At 36.3% G+C, this 25,857-nt stretch overlaps 4 protein-coding genes across 15 annotated transcripts in view; all 4 read right to left on the bottom strand.

Moving 5' to 3' along the window:
- Positions 1-619: 619 nt before the first annotated feature.
- Positions 620-5,324, bottom strand: LOC145962998 (alpha-amylase-like). The gene is made up of 5 exons (XM_083084555.1): positions 5,107-5,324; positions 4,154-4,578; positions 1,415-1,796; positions 840-1,328; positions 620-760 (listed from the first exon to the last, which is right to left on the bottom strand). Exons 1-5 carry the CDS (start codon positions 5,278-5,280, stop codon positions 749-751), a joined length of 1,482 nt encoding a protein of 493 aa, XP_082940681.1. The 5' UTR covers positions 5,281-5,324; the 3' UTR covers positions 620-748.
- A 1,461-nt stretch (positions 5,325-6,785) lies between these two features.
- LOC145962924 (uncharacterized) lies at positions 6,786-9,623 on the bottom strand. The gene has a single exon (XM_083084415.1). It carries the CDS (start codon positions 9,621-9,623, stop codon positions 8,781-8,783), a length of 843 nt encoding a protein of 280 aa, XP_082940541.1. The 3' UTR covers positions 6,786-8,780.
- A 69-nt stretch (positions 9,624-9,692) lies between these two features.
- On the bottom strand, positions 9,693-15,415 carry LOC145962923 (serine-enriched protein). Of its 6 annotated transcripts, none has more exons than XM_083084413.1 (10): positions 15,118-15,415; positions 14,650-14,757; positions 13,056-13,255; positions 12,843-12,978; positions 12,159-12,197; positions 11,084-11,201; positions 10,666-10,841; positions 10,273-10,404; positions 10,009-10,191; positions 9,693-9,880 (listed from the first exon to the last, which is right to left on the bottom strand). In XM_083084413.1, exons 3-10 carry the CDS (start codon positions 13,247-13,249, stop codon positions 9,836-9,838), a joined length of 1,023 nt encoding a protein of 340 aa, XP_082940539.1. In that variant the 5' UTR covers positions 13,250-13,255; positions 14,650-14,757; positions 15,118-15,415; the 3' UTR covers positions 9,693-9,835. The 6 variants fall into 6 exon arrangements, with proteins under 6 accessions (XP_082940539.1, XP_082940534.1, XP_082940536.1 ...); XM_083084408.1 differs by having other exon boundaries at positions 9,714-9,884; positions 15,118-15,410; XM_083084410.1 differs by having other exon boundaries at positions 9,714-9,884; positions 10,684-10,841; positions 15,118-15,408.
- Positions 15,416-18,159: 2,744 nt separating this feature from the next.
- Positions 18,160-25,857, bottom strand: part of Pgant9 (polypeptide N-acetylgalactosaminyltransferase 9) — a 189,519-nt gene continuing 181,821 nt past the window's right edge. For 6 of the 7 annotated variants that reach the window (XM_083084589.1, XM_083084591.1, XM_083084590.1 and 3 more), the window contains 3 exons: positions 24,947-25,057; positions 21,158-21,286; positions 18,160-21,050 (listed from right to left, as the gene is read on the bottom strand). In XM_083084589.1, coding sequence (XP_082940715.1) covers positions 20,910-21,050; positions 21,158-21,286; positions 24,947-25,057 — 381 coding nt within the window. In that variant the 3' untranslated portion in view covers positions 18,160-20,909. Of the gene's footprint in view, positions 21,051-21,157; positions 21,287-24,013; positions 24,119-24,946; positions 25,058-25,857 lie in introns of all 7 variants that reach the window. The other variant, XM_083084594.1, reaches the window with a different exon arrangement.

The raw sequence follows: 25,857 nt of genomic DNA, 5'->3' as shown, positions 1-25,857 counted from the left end.
AGCTGTATAATGATTCGTAGCAATTTTATTTTTACAAAGTATATCTATTGCGCATCTTTCTTTGAAACTGCATTCTGTTAAAAATTGCTCTCAGCTGCACATTTTTTTCATCGACAAACACGTTAATCATATACTAAATTAAAAAGTGTTATGTCGTCCAATTGCAATAGATATTGAGAAATGCGAAGGAATGTGTCAATATACGCTAAAGTTTCACAGATATGACAAAATCATCTCAATTTGCAGAATAACAATCTTTAGCTTAATCAGCTCGTGATTTTGCTGTACTATAACAAAATGTAAAAACAGAAAACATGTTTTTCAAAAAATTTATCTAAAAGAATGCAAACCTTCTCTGGATTTTTTCTTTCACTATTCAAAAATCCTAATTATGACATTATTTCGATATCTTTTTGCATAACCATATATTTTGATTTAAATAAATCAATAATACTGATAAATGAATTTTTAATTTATTTTTGGGGAGATTTTTATTTTGAATATCATATTTTTCATAAATAATGTCTATACTACTTTAATAGACACGAATTGCAAAAGTATATTTGTACGCAATAAATTAATTTCTTTGTGTGCAATAAAGTAATTTCTATGAAGAATGTAATATATTTGCATGTATTTTTATTCAAACACAACTACATTTGTGCATGTACTACATGTCGACATGGTTTTGTGCTAGTCACGTGTAGATAAAATAAAATATTTTGAAGTTTATTGACCTCGACGAGCCTCATAGTTTCGCCTGTAATCACACAAAAATTCAGATAATGCTCTGTCGTATGTTTGTTATCTTTCAATTTATCGCTACTTATCATACTGACCTGTATATGAATAGCGATCACGCCTTCCGGTTCGTTTGACGAAATTTCAATTAAAGCGGTACCATCGTCATTAACCGTCACTGACTTTCCGGAGCATTTGCCGTTGACGACTTCTCCTGTTATGACATCGCAATAAGTACCGGCGGGCAATCCAGTTTGCAATTTCTCACGAAGATCGCCCTCGACGGTAAAAGCGACGAAACCTTTGCGGCCGCGGGAGAAGGCGATCTGATTCTTTCCATTGCTCCACCAGTTCTCCAGTGGTTCATCCTTAACCAGATTACGAAATAGAACCATATGATAGATCTGCGGCCATCTGTGTTCGCAGACCCAACCGTTGGTGCACTGACCATCCTTATCGGAGATTTCAGGCGAAATGATGCTGCCATCCGCATTCGCCGGTGGCCCTTGACTAGGATCAGTAAAGGCGAAGGAGCTCATAACTCGAGTGTGACCATAAGGATGGGCAAGCATGAAGGCCACTGCCATCTGCGAATAATAAGAAATACGTATTATTATCTTAAAGTACAAGATCTCGTTTGTGTTTATAGTTATCTCGAAGAATCGAACTTTACCTTGTACGGTTTTGGATCTTTATGCGTTAGAATGGAGGCCCCGCCGGCACCGTGGCCTCTCTGATTATCATGATTGTCAACCATGACTAACGCGTCGGAGGAAGGTAGCAATCTCCAAGCATCTGGATCGTTGAATGTTTCCAGTCTTGCCAATTTGTCCTGGCCACGGAACATTTGACCAAGAATTATTCCATATTGAAACTCGATGACAGATGCTAGCTTGTTATATTCGAACTTGCTAACGGCTTCGCCACCAAGATCGATGACTTCTTGATAGATATAAGATCGTGATTTCGGAGGATAAAATTTGGTGGGCAGATTTTTTATTTTCTTGTAAATAACCTTAAGATCTTCTGGCCACATGTGTTTAGCTGCGTCAATGCTACAAAAATATTAAAATTGAAAGAAATACAATATATTTTTTAGCATGTATTAATAATAGTTATAAATTATTAAGCTACTGGAATGTGTGTTTATCAGCAGAATTCACAGAAAAACGCGGAAAGATCTATTTATGATAGTGAAAAATATTCAAATTTAATAAAAAAGAAATAACGATATTATTTTACAAACAAAAATTGCTTTTTGTGAATCATTATCACTATTACTAGCCGAGAACAGAGCGTGTGAATCGTAATTAATTCATAAGTTTTCTCAACAGGATCGTGCACAGGATCGTATAAAGTTGCATCGAGTAACGCGAGGCTTTCCGTGCATTTTGCCGTTCTTATTGCAGATGTCTCATTACAAATGGCCGATAATTTCGAATACTTTTTATTTCGCAGGCGAGATCGGTAGCTAACACGACTTTGGTCAGAGGTTCAACATCCCGGACAATTATTTCCAGGCGAAATTATGAGGAATCAGCTCGTTAAATTAATTAACGTTATCCAATTAAATTTTTTATCGTTCGCTCCGCGAACTTTGTTGAATTTAATTGTATTCGTGATCATCTCTGTATTTGTCAAAGGCAAATTTTACTCTTCTCACTGTTGTGTCGGTGCAACACGGTGGCTAACGCAAGGTCAAAGTTCATTGCAACCCGTGGAAAATGATGCGACGAAGTAGCGTTATTTATTTAGCGTTGTAATTTACTTGTGGATAACACGCGATAGTTAGAGAGAGTTAATTTATTTACGAGCTGCCGCGGCTACGTATTAATTAACCGAGTTATTTAAAACGCTCGAATCACTGCTGCAAATTTATACTTGAGTAACTAAAAGTATTTATCGGAATAGAATTTCTATTAATTACAATATCGTATTTACGTATTATATATAAAAATAAAAATAAAATTAGTGCCGCAATTATGAAACGGACACACGTAATTTGATTCAAGTAAGAAAATGCAGATGTAAGAGATAAAATTAATATTATTACAATTCTCATTAGTTAATGAGATTATGACTTCCTTGCTTTCTTTATAATATACTGCTTCAAATAACATTACATTACGAATTAATGATATAATATTAATTCGTTATAATTTCATTGTTACATCCGATATGTTCATAATTTCGCGTAAATGAAAAAAAAAAGAATTTTGTTGTTGCTGCAAAACGACATATTTTATTTAAAAATCAATATTTATCAATATTTTTCTATTTTGTTGATAAGATAAGAAAATCTTGAATAAATTTATAGTAACGTAAATTGAAATAGAATAGTACAACTCTGTATTATAGTAAAATTATTGTTGTTTTGATATCAAAATAATCAACCTTATATTATTAGAAATAATATGAATATTATAAATAATGTGCATATGTCGAAAAATGCAATTTCAAGTATCGTAAACAGTTTTCGCAATCTACGTAATAATTAACGCGAAATTTGCTTCGACAGAATAAAATACGCTGTGCCAGAACAAACTCGTTTCTTTTGCGCACGCATCGTGACTTTAACGCACTTTTATACCCGTCAAGATTTCTTAATACGCGCGATCATGCCACATTCCTTTTCGAAATATGCGCAAGACATTCGCGAGATGCGGGGTCCCCGTAAAAGACGACGTCGCGCCCCGTTATCATTCCCGACGCGCATATCGCTCTTGCGCTTGTAAAGCCCCCGGTTCGGTACGCGAGATGGTACGATTTCGCTGCGGGTTACAATTACGAGCGAGATGCGTAATTAAAAGCTGATGTCTCTCATTTATTAATACTACCAGACGAGTCGGACCTCTGCCGCGCGGCACCGCTCTCGTCCGGTTTAATGTTAAACATCATCAGTCTTCGGCGCATCCTTGATGCAGAGGAAAAGAGGAAGAAAAAGAAAAAGAGAAACGGGCGGTGTTGCGCAGAGTGCATCTCGCGAATTTACACTTCACGCATAGTGAGAGAGACGGGAGATTTTATGTCTCATTCGCATATATATTATATATATATAAAAAAAATTTTTTTCTTGCCACGAAGGAATGTGCATCTATCGTACATTGATATTGCGTGCAGATAGGAATTATCGAAAAGCGCGATCGCAAGTGTTGCAAATGGTTTAATCAATATTATGTTTCCTTAATTAAGCTCGGGCTGATTGCAAAAAATTGGATGATACACTATCATAGAATTCGTTATCATTTAAAAGCATGTCATTGAAAAAAACAGCTGATATCTCCTAAAATTCTTTTATATAATATTTTCCATGAATCGAATAATTTTTATAAAGGACATCAATCTCCCTATCAATGATTCTTAATAAAGAAAGGAATTATACTGCCAATATATAGTAATTAAATATAATTACCGGATGCCAGCGATTCCAAAATGGATGACTGTATTAAAAAATTCAATTATTTCGTCCCGAACGTGTTCCTTGCTTTGATCGAGATCATGAAGGCCGGACAGTTCACAGTCTCGAACCTCGGTGGCATTGTTATAATTTTCTATTTGACATAATTTATGGAAGTGCTCTGGGCCATATGCCGGATAACTTCGCTGTTCCGGATTTGCTGATGTACCACCAGTACCGTACGCAGGTTGTGCATCCGCTGTCATGTGATTAACTACTGTGTCGACAAATATCCTCACACCAACTTTGTTACATCTCTCTACCATGTCCTTAAATTCGGTTTCATTTCCGGATCGACTGGTAATGTTATAGGATATTGGCTGATATCTCTCGAACCAGGGCCTATTCTTTATTATGAGATTCTCGTTTATAGGAGAAACCTACATTTATAGAAGTTTTGTTTTATAAAAGAAGAACAATATAAATTTGATACTATATTTTTTTTAGAATATAAATGATACAGGTTTTAGAACTAGAAACATCATTAACTCTAGTTTCATAGCCATCTTTCAAAAATATATATACTACAATATTTTATGTAAATTTTATGTGTGAATAAAAATAATTCTAATATAGAGAGTAAGTGATATAGTTTGCGTTTTTTATTCTTTGTTTAATTCTTTAATTTTATTTGTTTTCGAACCATTTGCATCCATTAATAAGTTCATAAATAATTTGAAGATATAAATCAAGAAAAATGTAAAAAAGAGCACCCTGATGTTGTTATTAAAAAATAATATAAAAATGTTTATTATATTATCTATATGAAAAATATTCAAATATTTTTAGATGAAAGATAAAAATGTTTAAATGTCTTATAAACTTTCTTTTTTCAAACACTTTATTTTGATATTTTCATTTATTAATATCTAAAATTTCATACAATAAAAATAATTCATTATACATACTTGTACACCACCGTAGCCCTTTGGACCAAGGAAAACCTCGCATTCTTTGGCGATATCGTTGAATTTCCATTCAAACAAGTGAACCATAGTTGTTCTGCCATCCACATAATGCGGATCCTTCTGGGCGAGTGCGATCGCCAAGAAAGACGTAAAAATTAAAGTGAAGAATAACATCGCGATGCTAAACTTGAGACTTAACTGCAATGTTCTGAGTTTCCACGTGCTCTGACTGACAATTTATAGAAAGCTTTTGCGCTGATAAAATTTTGCCATTTACACGATTATTTATGATAATGGATGGCAGATGGATGACAGATGCGATAATGTGTATCATTAGTTAATGTTAATAGAGCAATCGATAATTGCCATTACATTTGTCATTTTTTTCTAAGGAAGTGACATTAATTATTGACGGTCAAGGTAATACGATGCAAATAACAATTGTTACGGTTCAATATTGAAAAACGGTGGCACACAACCGTATATCGTGTGCAAACTTTAGAAAATAGTGCGAAAAAAACATACTTGAAGTACATTACATGAGACTTTTTCATAAATATTAGTCAAATTTAAGTAGAATTTATTTGTTTTTAAATATTGTTCGTATAATATCATAGTGAAAATCGTTAATTCAATTATATCCTTTTTTCGATAGCGTCTGGTGGCTACAGCTATGATCAGCGGTCTTTTTAAAAGGCCATTAACACTGACGCGACTGCTTCAATAGCAGATGGCACGATTGATAAATCGGGACAGACTAAATCTCGCGATATTTCATATCATAAGCATAACCGGGATGCTGGAAAGATAATTATTTGCGATGCGCCTGCCATCTGACGCTCCTAACGAGTCGAATCGATCAGGAAACAACAAGGTTTCAGAGGCAGAGGCACGGGTGCGAAATGTCACAATAATATTCATCGATCTTTCTGACGTAACACCTTTTGCTTTTTATTTGGAATTATTTGTCTGCGATTTATCATCTCGTTGACCGGTTCAGCATTTGCCACGCGAGCCGCAGAAACACGATGAAGCAAGTATAATAATGTAATCTATGTGTTAAGCGAGTTACGCGGGAATTTTACGCAAAAAAATAACGTGAATATCTTTGTAGTCATCAATGCTCGAGACAGCAAGCATTGACAGTGGAACTTGCAAACTCTTTTTGTAACTCTGAGAATTTTATTCTTTTTTTATTATATGGATATTTAATTATGAACATCCACACATGCTTAAAAATTATGAGGTAAAATAAAGGACTTTTTGACATCACGTCTTGTTTATTTATACTTGGACTGACTTGGCTACGGTATATCACAGTAGTTGATAGATCGAACTTTAGATAGAATTATATCGATCGCCAGCGAGAACTAGTGGTTTGAACTTTATACAATTGCATAAAACTCTGTTTCTCTCTTTTTCTATGTTAGTTTTAATTTTTAAGACGAAAATATATACGTATATTTGTTATATAAGAGACACTCTCTTGCTAAAAAAGGGGAAAGGTATGTACAAAATTAGACTAAATATATTATTTCTTAATTAATATATAGGATTTAAACTAAAATTACAACATACAATATTACATGTTAAACTGTAACAAATTAAACTGTATTAAACGAAGAAATTTTCTTTTATGTGTGCGTTATTATTATAAAATAAAAATAGATATGGAAGATAATATTGAATTTGCTAAACATGACATAAACCGGTATGATTATCGAAATAGCAAATTAAATAAAGAAACCATTAACACGTTTACTATCACTAATTATTCAGTTTATTTTCGCCAGAAACATTTTATTTTAATTTTCTTAAAAAGTGATTTTATTGAGATATAGTCATCGCGACGGGATGTATAAAATTTTGGGTGTTTAAAAGTGTTAGTAGTACAAACGCAAAATATTTGGACGCGCCTGCGCGTCGGTGACAGTGAACATGTTAATTAGCTTTAATTGAAGTCATCTTAAACGAGCGAAAATAATGTTTAACGCTTCGTGTTACATTCAACTCGATTGCATTATTGATTAATATTATAATGATTCACGCTATTAGGTCAACGATATTATATATATATTTTTTTTACATATATATCTTACGTATAAAACAATAGAAATATCGCTGCGCACAAACAGACAATGGTACATAGACAGATAAATGTGTCCACACTCATAAACATGTCATTGACACCTACGCAATCAAGCTGCGAATATGCGACAGTAATGAAACATTACCAATAGTGACAAACACAGCTGCGTTTAATGTTTTACACTTAACTGCTGTTGACGTCTAGCGTTTTGATTTATGTGTTCTGTATTAAACTTTGTTCCAAAATTAAAGTGCCTTTATATCTCTCTACCTGATGACTGATTTCAAACGTCCTTATGAAGGACACGCGTGTGCGCGTGCAATCTTTAATGTTTCCTTTATTTACAACGGACTGAAATATATAACTTATTTATAGTCGCATGCAATTACATCTAGTTAAACACTACGGCAATAGCATTCGTTTTAGCGAAATTTATCTGGCAAGTATTCAGACTTCTGTTGCTTATCCGGACCATAGCTTTGCTACGATCTCTGATTTCTGATTATTGATAGTGCAGTTGAAAAAATGAATTCCTTACTAGAGTCGAGTACTAATGTGTGTTTAGGAAAGAGTCTACGGTAACATCAAGCTCTCAAGCTCTCATTCATTAGTGTCAGATCGCCGTCCACGTTGTCCAGAAATGACACGGAATTTATTCCGCATCGTTTGGCTACGTAGTATCAGATCTAGTTTTAACAAGCGTATATAGCATTTCTCTGAGATTGTTATTGTAACCACATTTTGGATATGTCCTAGCAAAAAGTTCGACAATAATGTGGTTTTGTTGATTAATAATAAAAATGTTAAATAGAATAAGAATTCAATAAGAATATATTAATGAAAAGTTTAGTACGAGATTAATGACAGTTTGTATAGTTCCTGACAAATTGAAGACAAAAAGTAACATAATTGCATAAGATAAATTATACGTAGATGGATGTAAAAGCATGTAAATAATAAATTAATACATGTAATAAAAATGCATCTCTAGACGCACACATCTCATTCGATTAATCATTTATTCGCTTCGATTAATTATGACGCATCCATTTGATCGAACGATACTATCAAGTGCCTGTCAACGATAGAGAAAGCGTAACGAACGAAGCGACGGATGCATTTTCGTGTACATTGCACATATTTACGTTTTTGCACATATTTTACGTTTAACAGATATATATTTTTTTCCCTGCAACAATAACACGAGCGCGATTGTCATGACTGTCATTTCCACGATTACGGACAATCGAGCCTAGTGGAATCTCTCGATTCGTGACATATCTGGAAATAGCTCATCTCCACGGTCGAAACGCGACACCGGATAACACTGATGAAACTTCTCTTGCCTCGTGGAAATCGAGAAGCAGCTGAATATGCGCACGATGTATTTAGTGCACGTCGTTTCTGCGCCGACGTTAGAAATACTCAAGGATTAACGATACTTCCTTAAGACATAAAAGATAATTCCGCGCAGGACGAGGACGCGCCTCGATATCTTTGAACATGGATGGAGAAATCGTAGAGCCGTGTAGACGCGAGGTCGTTCGAACATTCAGACGAAAGCGACGAAACGAATCATCGGAATTTAGAATATGTGCGTTTTGTACAGCCAGACCAGGTTCCTACGGCCTTCGTGCCTGAGCACTATCCTGATGTAAAGTCCACCCACCGCCTCGAGCGATCGAACCCCCGGCTGCTCCTGCTGCGGTTGCTGTTGTTGCGATTCTTCCTTTCGTCGCTGCATCTTTTCATCTTCTTGCGCTGGCGTCTCTATTTTCTGCGTCTGCTCCGCGAGCGGTTCCTGACGCATCTCCTCTACTGGCTGCGCTTCCTCTTCCTGTTTACGCAGTCGCGCTTGCCCGCTGTCTTCCAGCGGCTGCGATGGTTTATCTTTCTGTTGCGACTGCTTCTCATCCTCCTTTTGACGCTGCTCTTCATCCTTCAATGGTACTTGTTGCTCTTCTTTCTTCGGCTGCTCCGTTTCTTTCTTCTTCGGCTGCGTAACCTGTTGCCCCTCTTGTTCCTTTTCGAATTTGTCTCGTAATTTGTGCTCGTCTTCTTCCAGTTTCTTTTGCAACTGCTGCTCTTCTTGTTCCAGTTTTTGCTGCAACGTCTTCTCGTCTCGTTCGAGTTTACGTTGTAACTGCTGCTCCTCGTGTTCCATCTTTTGTCGCAATTTCTGTTCTTCCTGTTCCAGTCTATGCTGCAATTGCTGTTGTTCTTGTTGAAGCTTTCGTTGTTCCTTGTCCTTCTCTATTTTCTGACGTACCTGCTGCTGTAAATGACCTGGCTCTTTTCGTTGTAACTGCGCATCTTCCTGCTTTTGTTCCTGCTGCGACTCTTGCGACCGTGGCTCTTGCTCCACCTGTACCTGAACCTGAAGCTGAGACTCCTTTTGCTCTTTTCCCCGTGCGACAATATCGTCCATCGGCGCCGCTCCTTCGTCGGGGCCGGAAATATCCTCGTTTCGTCGAGGCTCGTCCGAAACGGCCGCGATTAATGCGGCCGTGGCCAGAGGTTAGTTGCTACCAGAATGCTGTTTTTGATCCGATCCGGCGTCGGAGCCGCTCGAGCTCAAGGTCGTGTTGCTGCCGTACGGATCCAGCGACGATTGGACCGACATACTGCGACCCTGCCTTCTCACTCTGTGGGGGGAGAGTTTCCTGGGGTCGACACTGGTTGGGTCTGCCTGCAACAAATTCCCTCATAAGGAAACCGATCGCATCGCAAGTCAGAGTCCTTATAATGAGTTAATTAAAGTAAAAAAATTTTTTTTTAATTTAAAACGAAATATATGGAAAAGCAACGCGCACCTGATAAGCCAATGCGTTCATGATGATTTCCGGAGGCACCAGTCCCAACGGATTCACCTCCTGCATCAGTACGGTAGCCGGGATCTTGTGAAACTGAATGTACTCGATAAAGTTACCTATCACGTCTTTCAACGGCGTATTTTGATTGTTGTCGCAATACTTTTTACTCCACATTAGCGCTGCCTGAAAATGAAGTTGAATAATTTTGGCGAAATATTATGCGAGTAGATTGAGATAAATGTCGTCATTGTGTTATTTATTTACTTGAAATTTCGTAAATTCATCTGCACGTAGTTCTTCTCTGGCAAGTATCAATCGGACAACGTGTTGCGGCAGTAATGTGAAAGACCCCAGATTCAACACTTCGTTGCCGTGTTCATCGACAAATTCCAGCACCTGTGTGAGTTTCACAATAATATACAGTAATAATATATGCAAAGCTGAATATACATGTACATATGTATATGTATATAAATAATAATAAATTAAAATTAGAATTATTTCTGATTTCTTTTTACAAACTTTTAATTTTTTTCTACATACATATATATGTTGTAGGATTTTGACATTATAACAAATATACTTATGTATTAATGGCACATTTGTAAGACACTTAAATTCGATACTTAAAATTTATAATATATTGAGAATATTTACGATTGTGGGCAAATTTACCCTTTGCACCAAAGATTTCGTGCATTTATACTGAATATAGCGTTCTGCCGATGCTAATAAAGCGCAGACCGTATCGACGGTTATACAGTATTGAATGAAACCATGACAGGCTTGTTTAAGCTCCTCCAATCCGTAATAATCGGCGGCATTCATAACACCTGCGGACATAAATTATTATCATATATCGTTTATAAATCATTGATTAACTTCGAAGATAAAATACTCGGCGTATCTTTTTTAAGTATATAAGGTTATCTTTTACTTTTTCTCAAGTATTTAGATCGCAAATATCGGATAAGATACAATGATAAGAAATAGTCAATAATGATTAATCTCTATGCGGCAAATAATAGACATTCTAATTGGCTTGTCAGGCTTTCTATAATAATGAATTGATTACCAAGCAAAGTCCTAGGCTGTAATGTCACACATCCCGTGTGAATGTACTCGATCAGTTGCCGGAAGACATCGGGCTCGAATTCCTCGATAATCAGCGTGTGATGCTGATTCGATTGTGGCTACGATATAAAAATAAAATGCAAATACCTAAATGAAGAAATAAGAAAGGTTGAGAAGCTTAAATCCCGTGCTAAGCAACTTGCATGGAATTTCGTAAGGACTGATAATAGTAAATCAAATTTACTAATTATATAGTGGGAGGTGAGATATTATAGCGAGGAGACATTATATAATATTTTCGCAAAATTAATTTTGGTGCCACAACTACTGTGCATTTAACATTAATAAGATAAGTAAAAGTGTATTATCGTCCAACTGATCGAACCAGCGAACATATTTAGGTGTATCATTAATTGTTATTTTTTATATAAAGATATATTTATCTATCTATATCTCTTTGTTCACAATGCTGAAAATTATATCATCCAAAATCTATGCAATAATGTTTCTAACACTCACGATTCGTTCGCTTGGTTGATTTATAAAAGTGAGTTATCGCCAATATATGTGAACATAGTAAATACTGTAATCGTGCCAATCTACAACTACAGTGGATTTGGTGATTACAATAATACAATTTAATCGTTCATGCAAAAGTCTAAAGTACAGAATTAACGTATTTAATCATAATCGTGTGAATTTTATCAAATATTCGAGCACTCTTGATGATTGTGTCGCTCTTGACGCGTAAAAGAGCAATAGAAATGAGAAAGAGTGTTCCATTAAGTAGAAAGTCAAGCTGGCAAACATTGATTTGTCAACAAATCTCAAATAGTCTCCTCTATTAGTTTCTAAAGAGTATCAACGAATAAAAAATTACGGAGTTCGAATTGTGGAGATAGAATTGTGATTACAAAATGCAGTGAGCAGAAAATTGCAGTTGAAAAATAAAGAGGGCGAGATATAGAGAGACATCGATGGCGTAGATTAGAAGTGAGACGGGAAATGACATAGGAAAATGGAATAGGATTTCGATCAGTGTGTAAAATTATACGTAAAAGTGACGTTCAAAGTACCTCTTGAATGGGGGCCAGTTGCTGCGTGAACCCTGACCGCTACACGACACATACAAATGCACGCTTACTATTTCTATCCTGATAATTCATTTTCGATTGATTGGCCACGATAAATATGCAAAGTGTCCCCAAAAAAGAAGCGGAGAAATTGTCGCTTTATCAAAGTATTTTAAATTTTAATAATTGAGAGAGACGTGAATAATTATATTACATATTATATATTAATTAATAGATCATCAAAATTTAGAGAGAAGTAATTTTCATTAAATTAAGAGAAAGTAATAAATTTTCATTAAATTAAAATTCACAAACTCAAAATAAATACAGTTAATGTAAATAATTATTGGGGCGCCTTGTACATTACACGTGTTTGCCTGTCATATCGAAAAAATTGTTCATATTTATTATATGCATGTGTTATTTACAAAACGACTATAATCTCCTAAACTTTGCAATTATATACACGCATACTGATTTTAAGAAAGAAAAAAAATATTCAATAAAAATAAATATATAAATATATACATATATATTTATATATAAAATGTTAAAAAAGATTTAAATAGAATTTAAAAGAAGACCTATTTTTTCTTTGTATTATGAAATACATTACAATTATTGCGTTGTTATAACGCAATCAGGTTATAAGTGAAAAAATTATGTATTATCTTCTCTGTTAAGTACCTGCTGTGCCGCGTTCTGTAAATTCAGTAATGGCTCGGAGCTACGCTTGAGGAAAAGCCGAATCTTGTTTTCTCGCGCCGGCGGTTCCTTTTTGCGTTGCGGACTCGGAGTTTGATATAACATTTTGTGAAAGACTCTGCAGAAATTATAGCAGAAAATCGCTATTACTCGTCATCGTTCTCGTATATCAACTCAAAACTATTCCTTACAAACCTGCTTCTGGCCGCAAGCACAGCCTTCACGGCACAAACGGGCTCCCTCGTATCACCGACAAGAAATGTTACGTCGCAAAGTTCTGGCATACTCGCCAAGAACTTCATGTCATCGGCCAGGCCGGTTTTATTCTCGAAAGTCGAGTAATCCTCATCGGCCACTCCTGATCCTGAAGCCTCCGGCATCGGGCCCATATCTTCCTAGTTTTTTTTTTTTCAGAAAGAAGATGAGGAATAAAATTTATATGTAATTAAAATTCATTCTTGCCAATTATTTAACTTTAATCATTTAATTTAATATAATACAATATAATAATTTATATAATATAATATAATGTAATAACATTTTTAACTTAATATAATATAATGATATTTAACTTTAATTCTGCATTATATATGTATTATTTATCATATAAAAAGTTATTTTTAATTCTGCATTATATATGTATTATTTATCATATAAAAGTTATTTTTATCACGATAAGTATTAGCATTTACATTTATTTATCCACGATAAAAAATAACGTTTATAAGCGAAAAATTTGTTCAATAATTATTATGTACACAAGAGTAGTGCGCAGGCTTCGATAAAAATACCATGGCCTTTTAATATATTACATATGAGGGGAATGCGTAAAAAATGACGCTTTCATCCATAAATTATTATTCAAAACAGCAATCTTTTTATTTTGCTTTATTTAATTTCCACCTTTATGAAATAATCTAGTTTAAATATATTATTTTCAAGACATTTAATGTACGTTGATTGTAATGTGTGTATGATTTGTTTTATATTTTGTATATGCTATTAATAAATCATTCGAAAAATTCTTATATTAAAAATTTTTTGTTGAAGTTGTACAACATAGCATTTTTATCAAGAAAGATTCGTGAAACGTATGGATAAAGTTTTTCTTGATGAGAAGATATACTGTGCCTTATATAACGTGATTATTATTTGCGTAGTTAGTTCACTTGATAAGAGAAAAGTTCGCTATCAGTTCGTTTAGAAAAATAACGAGCATATGCTTCGATCCAATGTGTCAATTCTATCAATAATACTTTGCACTTAATTGTTATCTATTGCCGTCACTTTTCAAACGATTGGTCGAACAATGAAACAAATAATGAACGTTTGCAAAAACATGTCTGGAAAACACTTATTTATACATAATATATTAAATATATATATTTTTACATAGTATATTAAATATATATACTTTTTTATATTACTTTCTCTTTTTTTCAATTTTATTTTCTTAATATATTATATTTATACATTTTTGTGATATTAAATCTATCTCAAAGAATTATTGTTTGTTTAAAAAAAATATGAATATAAGCACTTTGTTACATTGCTTAATAATATCAGAATTAATTCATTTTATATCGAGAAAGATATTTTATGTAAATTAATATTTAATTAATCTTATTATCTATAATTATTAAATTATTATACTTAATAACAATTAAATTAATAATTTCAAATAATTATGTAAGTAATAGAGAATGACGGAAAGAAAATAGCAACGAATGTTCAAGAAAAAGTAAATAGGAAAAGTGCTCCGAATAACATAAAGCAAAGTGTATGTTACCTGTTGCTTTGGTCCCGGAGCCTCTTCGCTTGCCGGGCTGCTTTTGCCCCGAAAAAACACTTTTAACTCACTTCTCGAATATTGTTGTTAAAATCGGTCGATCGTTAGCTGAATCGAATACGCAGGGAAAAAAGGGGAAATTAGTCGCTAATGTAAAAGTTATAAAACTCTCGTAGCAAAAATAAAAATAAATTAATCATTTAATATCATTTAATACTACATCATTATAAAAAAAAAGAGCTGAAGGTGTTTTCTCTGTCAATATTTATAACACGTTGATTGCAAATATACAGTAATATAATTTCTCGTAAACTGGGAAGCAAAACTGTGAATGTTGTGTTTTCAAAAATTAAAAATGTAAAAGTAATCGAGTAACGATTTGCTTAATAATCAAGATAATTTCAAATAAAAATTAGTAAAAATTACATCGAAATTTATCAAGATATTTTAAGATCGTGATGCAAATACCTAGAGATCTGTCGTATCGAGCTTGGGGTGCAATCGACGTCGTGGGATTGATCGCGGGGCTTCCCAGCGCGCGGAATAAAGCTCCTCGGAATGAAAGCTACCACTCTGTCGCGGAAGGGAAACGATTTGGGTCGTAGGAGACGATGTACGCGAACGTCAGTTCCGGCTGTCGTCTTCGTGCTCGATTCGAGGAGGTCTGGACGCGTCGGAGGTTGGATTCGTGAATGGGTATATGATCAGAGAGAGAACAGGGCGAAGTCTTCAGACGAGCAAAGAGCCGGACAGATGCAGAACTTCCTGTCGACGAGGCGGGGGTGGCATCGCGGCGCCTGCGTCATGTTGGGGTGCCGACGACGCCCGCTTCTACGCCGGCTCGACCCGGAGAACCTTCCCCCGACCGAACAGGATAGTGTCAAGCGAGATGGATATCCTTGGGCCGAGCGATTGATCAGATATCGCTTCGTACTGTTCGATACACAAGATTTTGTACATTTTCAATTTATTCATGCCATTATTTTCGACTTGTAACAATGCATTTGAAATTATATTTAAATTCTATAGTTATGTGTACATAAATTTTAGGAATTTTAATCTTGTAAAATTTTTCTTCTCATGGAATGCTAATAGCACGTGGAAGATTAATAACGTATTTTGTATACATATTACACTATTATATATTATATAATTGTATATATTTATATCACCTACATAAAAGATTTTTATGCACAGTCTTATGACTTTAATTTTTCTTTAGATTTTGTAATTGCCTTTTAGTGGGGAATTTTTTTGTAGAAAATAAAATTTCGGATAGTTCATCAGAAATAGGTGTAAATAATATATTTTAGATACGTAAAAAATTCAAAATATCTCCGAAAAAAATTATTATATTATTCCATTCTTCTCCAAGAATTTTTCAGGTCGTCTATTTTTCAGATATTAATGTTTTAGATATCGTGGAAATACATTAAATATTATTATTAACAATTCATAAGCGAGCAACGAAAGCGAAGGTAACGTGAACTTTACTGCGATGAATCCAGGTCAAGCTCAAAATCTGGCACTGTAAAGTCATTCATGCCGGTGAAAAATCTTCCGTTTCTCTCTTCAAGAGATTCTGCTATCTTTTTCTTTTAATCAATATGACTCGGCATCGCAACAAGTTGTAATGCGATTTAAAAACGCGAAGAAAATCATTCGACTGCGATATCATTACACACATAATTACATTTATAAATATTCTTAGATATTTACAGAAATATTGCAATGTATAAAATAAAATATGTAGGTGAATTAATTAGGCCCTAATATAAAAATATTATTAATATTATTGATAAATCCAATAACAATAAAAATTAAATATAAATATAATTAAAAATAAAACAAATTAATTATTACAGTTGCATCAAGTAAGGATTTATCGCTATTATATATTAATTTGTATATGGTTCAATTGTTTTAAATTTTATATTCATAATTGTTTTATACAATTTTAATTTAAAAATTCTAGAGTGTGTTGTCCTGTTAGTATAATTAAAAGCCTACTATTTTCTCTTACTTAAATTTTAATTGAAAATATTTAATTTACACATTTTCATATATTATTAAATGTTAATTAAAAAAATATTCTAGGCTTTTTTCAAAAATCTATTAAGCCTTATTGTTCATTTTTTTTTCATAAATACACATACACATGAATGAAAATTTATAAACAAAGATGAAACCATTCTTAAGCGTAATTCAAAATACATCTCCAAGCTTCGAATTGCGCCGAAGCGACCCTCGCAGGACTTTACATCCCCTTTTATTCGAGTGGAGTCTCTCGGACAGCGAGATGCGGCGACGACGACGCCTGCGCGAGAATAACGAGCGATTTCATTCTCGTTTACGTAGCAACCCCTCGATAATTGGCGAACGGTTCGATAGATAGGAGCGGTTGGTCGTAATAAGCAGGAACATCATTAGCACAGAAAGCTTTCCCGTGTTGGACGAAGATGCGAAGCATGTAGCTATAATTTATGTTGCCGCTCCCAGATTCAAGCCAATCGCCAAATACGATGATAACACCTCCCGCCATTCCGTCATGAGATTTTTCCGGCGTCATTATTGATCCTTGGGAGACCGCCGTTTACCTTGCTCCTCGAAACAGTGGAACTCGTGGCTGGAATTGGGTCAGGGCTAACTGAAAGTGTGCCACGTCCTATTTCCACACAACGTCCCTCGCAACAGCTCCTTTATGGAAAACCCATATTTATGTTCCTCTCGGAAATATATCGCTTTACATGTGTTCACGGTCATAAGTACAGAGAGATTTCTCGTTGATACGTATGGTAAAAATACGTATGAATCTTAATCTACGATATTAAAAATCACAGAATAAGATACGAAGGGCAGAGGGAGCTATTTGAAGACTATCAGTAACATAAAACAACATCGATTTATTCAACACAAATACTTGCACGTTATGATAGAGGTTTGTAGTAATGTATATATATATAATGATATAGTAATATTTATATATACACGAAATAAGGCACGTTCGATATTACATTAATTAAACGCGCGACGAGCGCTGTGCGCGGAAAACATTGTTCCAGCGTTGATCGCGTTTTTTATTACTATCAATCTCATTTCCCATCCTCTTACGATATGCAACGTCCTTACCAAACGTAGAAAATGTCATATATAGAATCTGTATAAACTTCGTCGATTTACACTCGCGATTAATCTGCTCGCGTCGATCATCAGGACTGATAATCGCGAAAAGCGGATTCCCTTCCCGAGATTATCCGCAACGTACAATCACACTTCCTAAGCTATTCAACGTGTCTTGTGTCTCGCATTGGCAAAAATTGCGGTTTCGAGAAACTTGATTAGCCCTAAGATGAAAACCGCTAGTTAGTCGTATCTAATTAAGCACACATTCGTACACGAGCGTACTAGCGCAGACTCGCTGCTTCTCTCTCTCTTTCTCTCTCTCTCTCTTCGTTTCTCTTTATCTTCTTTTTTTTCTTTTTCTATGGAGTTTTTTACGTAATTAAACATATGTTAACGCATTCACACATTCACTAATTACACACGAAATCGCAAATTTGAACGCGACGCAGTTTTATTTTGTCCATGAAAAGTGCAAACCGCAGTTTCCCATTTTCGTTGCGATTTCTAAACATCTCATTTGGCTGATTTTAATAGAATATGTACGTTTTATCTCTTTTTCTAATTTTCTTCTTAAAAAAGATGTATAATATTTAAATAATATACAATATTTAAATTTTGTTTGCCATTTTTTTTCTTCCTTCTATTTTCCTTGTTTCTTTAAGAAGTATTAAATATATTTTTTTTATAAAGTTTAACGAAAAAGAAAGAGATATGTATAAAATTGCATTAATCATGAAATTCGTAGAAAAATTACGGATAACGCAGATTATTTCAAAATAATAAAAATCGTCGACAATTGCCATATGTATTTCTGGATATGTAGATATGTAACGATATCTACGATTTTGTTGGCACGCAAAAATCATTTTTGTTGCATCTTAAACTAAAATGCCTGAAAAATTGCGTCGATAAAATTGTCAGGCTACCCCAGACATATATAATAAACATTTTTCAGGAAAACATTATGTAAATTTGCAAGTAATTAAACTGTATTAACAAGTATAAAGACTTGTTAATAATCTCAATTTTTTAATATAAGAAAATTGTGCTATTCTTTTACGTCGACTCTCGTTCGTGATATGTAGTTGAAATTATAATTAAAAAAACTCATGGGTCTTTATAAAAGTATACTCTGTGAAGTATTCATTAGCAGATTTTACGCATTCAATTAATCGCTGTTGCGTAATCACGAATTATTCGCGTCCGCGACTATCGAAAGCGAAGATAAGAGAAGTTTACGGATCAATAGTTCATACATATTCACACATTTAGAGAACACTCCCTTCCATTTACTTATATCCTGAACTGGCATCAAGACCGTATCTTACACGAATGTACAAACAGGATGAAACAATTTGCCTGTGTCTTCGGAATGTTTCGTCTCTCCTTTTCCTCTCTGCGCTCTTTCTTTAAAATTACTTACAAATATCTAAATTAAAAACTAAGAAAAAAATACTTTTCTTGTTACGCCAAACGTCGCCGTCTTTTATCCTTTCGGCGGTTCTGGAATGCAAACTTTATATCCGAAAAGATTATAAAACAAGAAAGAGACTACGTTGAGCGATCAACGAATGCCATCGCGGATCATCGAATCGTCGATTGACGCAATATGACGTACATTTAAAACCTAGTTTAATGTGTGAAATAAGGTTAATGATTGATCGAAATTATCATATACGTTTTTTGCGATAAAGTGGATAAAATATAAAGATTTGTCGTTTTTATGATAATAGATACGAATAGCTACTGTCTTAAAAATTCTTCGAGTATCAATAAATAAAAATAAATACGTTAAAATTAGAAATAAATTTCTAATTGCGAAGTATTTTGTGAGCCGTTGCGTGAGAACAAATCCAGTTATTTTAACGCAACTTGCGTTAAGAGAGTTATAATTCCTATCGCATTTTTCTTTCAAACTCGCACATGGCACTCGGAGTTAATAGAAGGGTATAAGTGCGCAAATATCGTCTACAATCTCCTCAAATCATTCAGCGCACGCGATTACAGGTTTTCTTTAACGTGCTCGTTAATTGTGCCGGAGAGTTTGCCACTAGAGTTAGAATAAGCTTACAATGAGAATATTTTAAATTTGGCACTTGATGCTTTCTAAAAGATAACCATGCATTTGTTCAGACTTATTGAAGACATTTTGGAGTTTGTTCTTGGAAATTGTATCGGTATGTTATAGCTAGAGTCCGAATCTCGGTGTCGTTTTTCTCACTCCAAGTGCACCGCGAAAAGCAGTATTGTCTACGTCGCCCCGGTCTCACGTAGCAAAGAGGGCACCGTGACAGAATACAAATACATATATTATATATATATAAATTAATATAGAAATATATGTTTACTTAATGTTATACATAATATATAAATTATATATATAAACATATATATATTTTATTATATATATATAATCATATATTATGTGTGCGATGCCCTCTTTGCTACATTAGACTGACGTGAAGAAAACGGCACCGAGATCTGGACTCTGGTTATAACATAAGGAGAAAAATAATTTGTTCACTATAATCTCTTCACTCGTCATCTCGACGGACAATCGACGATTCGCTCGCAAGAATCGATACGTTCCTGCGATGGCACCAAACATCTCGCTTCCTTGATACTCGTGGAAGCGCAAACGATCAGCGAACGAAAGTGACGATCGAGAGCTATTCGAAGGTCGATACCATCACGTTCGTTCATGATCCTATCTGAGCCAATTTTTCGCAATACGAATACTTAGGGCAACTAGAACTCAAATAAAACATCACGTGGCGCTCAGAAGTTATTCTAATTAAATGCAATTTCTTGAGTAGAAAATTTTCTAAGTATATCGTCCTCGCGAATATTTCGTTGCGCAATCTTCTTCCGCTTCGTTCCCCACACTTTGATCTCGCCGATGAAATGACAGACGAATCATTTCGTCCAATTGTTTCTCGACGAGCATAAAGTAATCGCGTGGAGCTTGCCTCGATCCTTCTGGAATGGTTTTGTAGAATAATTCTTGATATTTCGGAATTGCGAGATATTTATCTGCCGAAGCGAGTCTTGGCGATCGAGTATCGTTTCCCTGGCAGCCAAGATCCGGCGACCTGACCGAGATTGTTGTGCGAATGACGGCGCGAGAAGGCGTGGTATCACAGCTTCGACGGGTCGTAATTCTCGAAGGACCATCTCTGTCTCGGTGCATTGGATGAGCATTCTTCCATCACCAGTTGCTGTTTGCTCTCCGTGATCGCCAGACACTTGTCGCTGCTGCCATGCCTGATGTGATTAGTCTGGAAAAATGGAATTAGAAAGTCGATTGAAGTTTCTCTCGAAGAGCAGTTTGAAAGAACCACTCGAAAAAATTAATTTTACAAAAGAATCGAAGACAATCCATTACCTGAGGACTGTAGATCCACTGCTGATTCCCTTTACTGCCATGGCAAGGATAGAGAATTACGTCGCTACCGCTGTAGTCCAGGCACGATTCGTCTCGACGGATTTCACCCGTCTTGCTGAGCATCCAGTACTGCAAAACAACCAGCCTCTATTAATATCCTCGTAATTTTGACATTTACAGGCCTGCCTATTCGATCGATGATTCTGGCATACGCCGTTAAAAAAACAATGTTGCGCAAAAGTTTGCTTTTAATAAAATTGATATGTACGGGAACATTTGACTATTATACGAGCAAAAGTGTTTGACAAAAGAGTGAGTGGTTTTTAATAAATTCCTCTCGATAATACATTTTTTTTACAAAGCGTGCGCGCCCGCATTATTGCGAATCTATTTACCTCTGAAACAACGATATTTACAATAGCGGCAATATCCGCGACGCGTAAACCGCGGGAACGCAAAACACCGTGAAATTATCGGGATCTGCGTTTATAATCTCATCGCATTGTGTGTTTGCGGCGCGCGAAAATAAGCGTCATGTTCTCGCGAGGGAGATTATTATTGCGCGCGGCGGCTGCGGGTAAACGCGGATTTTCGCGGTGTTACAGGACAAGCGGATCAATTTGCACGCCTGGCTCGTAAAATAATGTGTCACGGGTGTGTGTGTGCGGTTAACAGTTATTTACCGCGGGCGATGCGTCGATCTAGGCTCGCGCGAAGTCGGAGGACGCGTCAAAGCGAGCCCGGACCATAATGAACGGCCGATAATCGAATCCAGTGGTCCTCGAAATTACACTCATCTGACCGCTCGCCGCTCGCTGTTTGTGCAATTCCAGCCGCGTGGAACTGACAGCGAATCGCGGCGTGTCGATCCCCTTCTCCCCCATAAAGGCGACTGACCCTTGAAATTTTAAGCGACTCCGTTTCGCGGATTGTCGAAGCGAGATTCAAAGGGCGCGAATTTACAGGTACAGGTTGAAGAGGCGTGAGAGTTTATTTCGAGGAAAATTTAAGAAAAAAAAAATTAGAGCTAGCAAGAGATAGGGATAATGCAACACGTATGTGTGAATGAACGGAGCGACAGCTCGTTACAGATCTGCATATATTCGCGGTCGTAATTATCACTAATTTAATAGCGGCAAGCGGGCGCGGACTATGAATTGAGACTGCGGCTGTCAGAACCATCGAGTCGACAATATAGTTGTTTTCAAGTGCTTTACAAGTATAATTAGGGATAGTGGACACGGGATAACGAGAAGCAAGCATTCACCGCACACATGCATCATCAAGCATCGTTAGCCATGCACGACCCGCGTTCCATTCTGCCTGAAATTCTCAAATCAGAGCGTGTTATATTGCGCCGTCTGTAGTATGATACAAATATGATACACATGTCATACATTCTAAACACACACACACACACACACACACGCGTCTTGTTGTAAATCGCATGCTTATCTCTACAATAAATGCGCTATTTTTTTACTGCAAAAAAAAGAAATGCAGTCGAACAAATAAACGGCAAAATGGTCATCGGTTAAATTGGAATTTCATGAAAAACGCATGCATCAGTTTAGTCTGTGTGTGTACATGGTGGACGATCGCGGGCTTCGTAATTACGGCGTGACACGACGCGATGTTTATATCATGATTCCCGAGCGCACATAAAGCCGATGATAATTCTGTACACGCGCGTAGTCCAGATACGCATTCGAGCCGCCATAAACCGACCATTCGGCGACCGCAACTCGGCTATCTCGCGCGATGCACTCGCCTCCCATCCGATGATACGATTATTCGTCTTCCATCATCCGCGATCGCGACTGATCCCGGATCATTGATGCGCGTCCCGTCGATGGCACCCTAACGTGATACGCGGGGGTTGCGACTTTATCAGCGTCACGCGGGCGACGATCGAAAGTGTAATTGCCGTGAAACCGCGGCTTAATTGCGAGGGCCAACAGCTAAATTAAAGCAGCGCTTTACCAGGCTAAGCAAGCTCCGGCCGATTGTGTTTTTGGTTGTCCAAAACCGGTTGCCACGCTTGTTAAATGTCGGCGTTTCCATGGGTGCATGCATGTGTGTGTGTGTGTGTGTGTGTGTGTGCGCGAATCACGGGACCATCTGTGTGTGCGTTCTCTATTTCATGCGGGCTTTAATGATGGACCACGCGGTGACCGACGAGTGCAAGAAATAAGATAAAGCGCGGATTTACGAGGAGATTCGAGTCGAGTGTAAGCTCGAAATTGCTGTAATTTTCAATGTAAATGTCGCTATTATTATTAATGCAATTAAAAGAAATGCGAAAATAATTACTACTATTAGCCTTCTTGCATACATTATTTTCTTTTCACCTTAAGGTAAAATTATATCATAAAATATAAAGAGAACGAAGCGTTTGAAATATTTACAGCCTGTTTTCCTTTCTCGACTCTTGAATCATGGAAGGCCGAGAAAAAATCGATGATCAAATAAAATTCGATCTTACACTGTATCAACGTAAGATATAACGAAAATCCGTGAATAGCCGTGCCAAAAGGCAGCGATCGAGGTCATCGCACCGAGAGGTAGTAGGGACATGGATTGATGGGCACCTGCACCAGATTAGCGAGGCTACTAATCGCGTCGAGACGCAGGGCGATTAGTGGCGAGTTAGCGTGCACGCGAGCGCACAGGTGTTCCGAGAATCTACCTTTGTACGAGTCGCATTGTATCTCTCGACTCCAAAGCCATAAGTTAAACCAGATGCATCTGTCACCCATCCGTCAACCGGTTAGAAAAGCCACGAGAGATTTTCACATTCGATATTCTATCGTTTTATTCGCCATTCGAGATTACATCGTCGCGGCTTTATTGTACCTGATTGCCGCCTTGACGGTGACAGGGATACAAGCCCACCGGCTGATGCAGGTCTTCCGATTTCCCAGGTGAATCAATGCATATTCCGCTAGCGATCTGCCTAATCTGCGTTGGAAAATTCAACAGAGGATTCACACGCATTATTGGCAGGTAAAAGACTCGCTATTACTCACTCCGTGTTTCGTGCGAGCGCACGATATCGCTGTCTATTCGAGAATCCAAGCAGCTGGAAGCGCGAGCAAACATACACACATACGCACAGAGAGGCACAGAACGAGCGTACGATTAGGTACTCGATCGTCATTGGGGAAATGATAGCAGATCGATATCAGCAATGAGACGGAAACTCGATTTTCTAGTAATTTGCTATGTAGCTTCGATCGGAACTTCGCGGTGAAATTATGGGACGCACATTTCGAAACGAGCGATCCATGTGCGTTGTTTAATCACGCAGAATTATACGATAATAATTAGGCTAAATACCAAACGTTCCGCGTTAACAAGCACTGGTGTTCGGTTGAAAGCTACAGACAGTCTCTATGTCGGCCGTTGTTATCACAATATTACTAATATACAGTTCACCAAACACTTGTATAAAACTTTTTACTGATGTATCTTTTAATCAATAAAGCCACTAAAATTTAATTATTATAAAGTTTTACACTTTCTATTTATATCACGTCAGTTTTGACATTGGCGTGCAATAAGGACTGTTCATAGCAGGCGTTTCGATGTCTCGAAACTTAGTTTCAAACATCACCAGCAACAGCGAATAAAACTTGAAGTCAAATGAAATTTAATAAAAAAAATCGTGTTTCCGTTTCAAGTTTTGTATGCGCGCACATTTTCACACATCAAGCGCAGACGGGCTTTTCGCGGGATAGCGTGCTTTGTGACGAAGGAATTTCTTCGCACTGACGATGTCTATTGTACCTGATTTCCACCCTGTCGATGGCAGGGGTACAGTCCGCATGGCTTGTGCAAGTCGGCCTTGCGAGCGGGCGAATCCAGACAGGTGTTACCGCCCTCGCCGAGATTCCGGACCTGTTTGTTGTTAGTAATATTTTCGGACATTAGTATCTACCCATTGCACCGTTAATAAGACCCAAGATGTATATACATGTTAATATAAATAGATTATGTATGTATATTTATATAATATTTAATTAATTGGGTCGAGAGAATAATTTTGCACTTTAATTCAAAAGTTTTGAAATGTCAAGTCGAGAAAATAATATTTACGGATATCAAGAATATATAAATGCAACATCAATGATAATGTTTTCTTCTCTCAAAAAAATGTATTATTTTCTCGACTTGACATTTCATCATAAAACTTGTGAATTAAAATGGAAAATTATTCTCTCTCGATCGAATTAATTAAATACAATGGATATTATTTAATTCGAAACGTCGACACAAAGACGTCGACGTTGCTTTGCTTTAATAATGGAGCATAAAAATATACGCCCGACGATATAGATCGCATCTCTACACCTGAAAGATAATTGGATTAACAGAATTGTGGATTATGTGCACACTTTGGGAACAAGATTCATTATTTCGCGCATTCCTATATATTCCCATATTTCGCAAGAGTTCTCCGATAGAATATGGAAACAGTACAAAGCCAACCTCGCTCCGTCGAGCGATTCTACATTTTTTTCTCGTTCCGAGCACAGATTTGTTGCATGCTTGCCGGAAAAGCAGGACCGCGGACTGTGTTCTCCATTTTTCAAATAGACGAAAACAAATCGAAAATGAGGGATGCTCGTATTTTGTTCGGCCCGACGTGCGTTCGCAACCGAACTTGGCGGCGTCTACGTGTGCGTCTGTGTAAAAAC

Source organism: Camponotus vicinus, unplaced genomic scaffold (genome assembly GCF_025532165.1).
Source record: "Camponotus vicinus isolate PSW18456_S1 unplaced genomic scaffold, iyCamVici1.0 SCAF_12, whole genome shotgun sequence".
Classification (NCBI taxonomy): domain Eukaryota; kingdom Metazoa; phylum Arthropoda; class Insecta; order Hymenoptera; family Formicidae; genus Camponotus; species Camponotus vicinus.
This window is presented reverse-complemented; position numbering and strand designations above follow the sequence as displayed.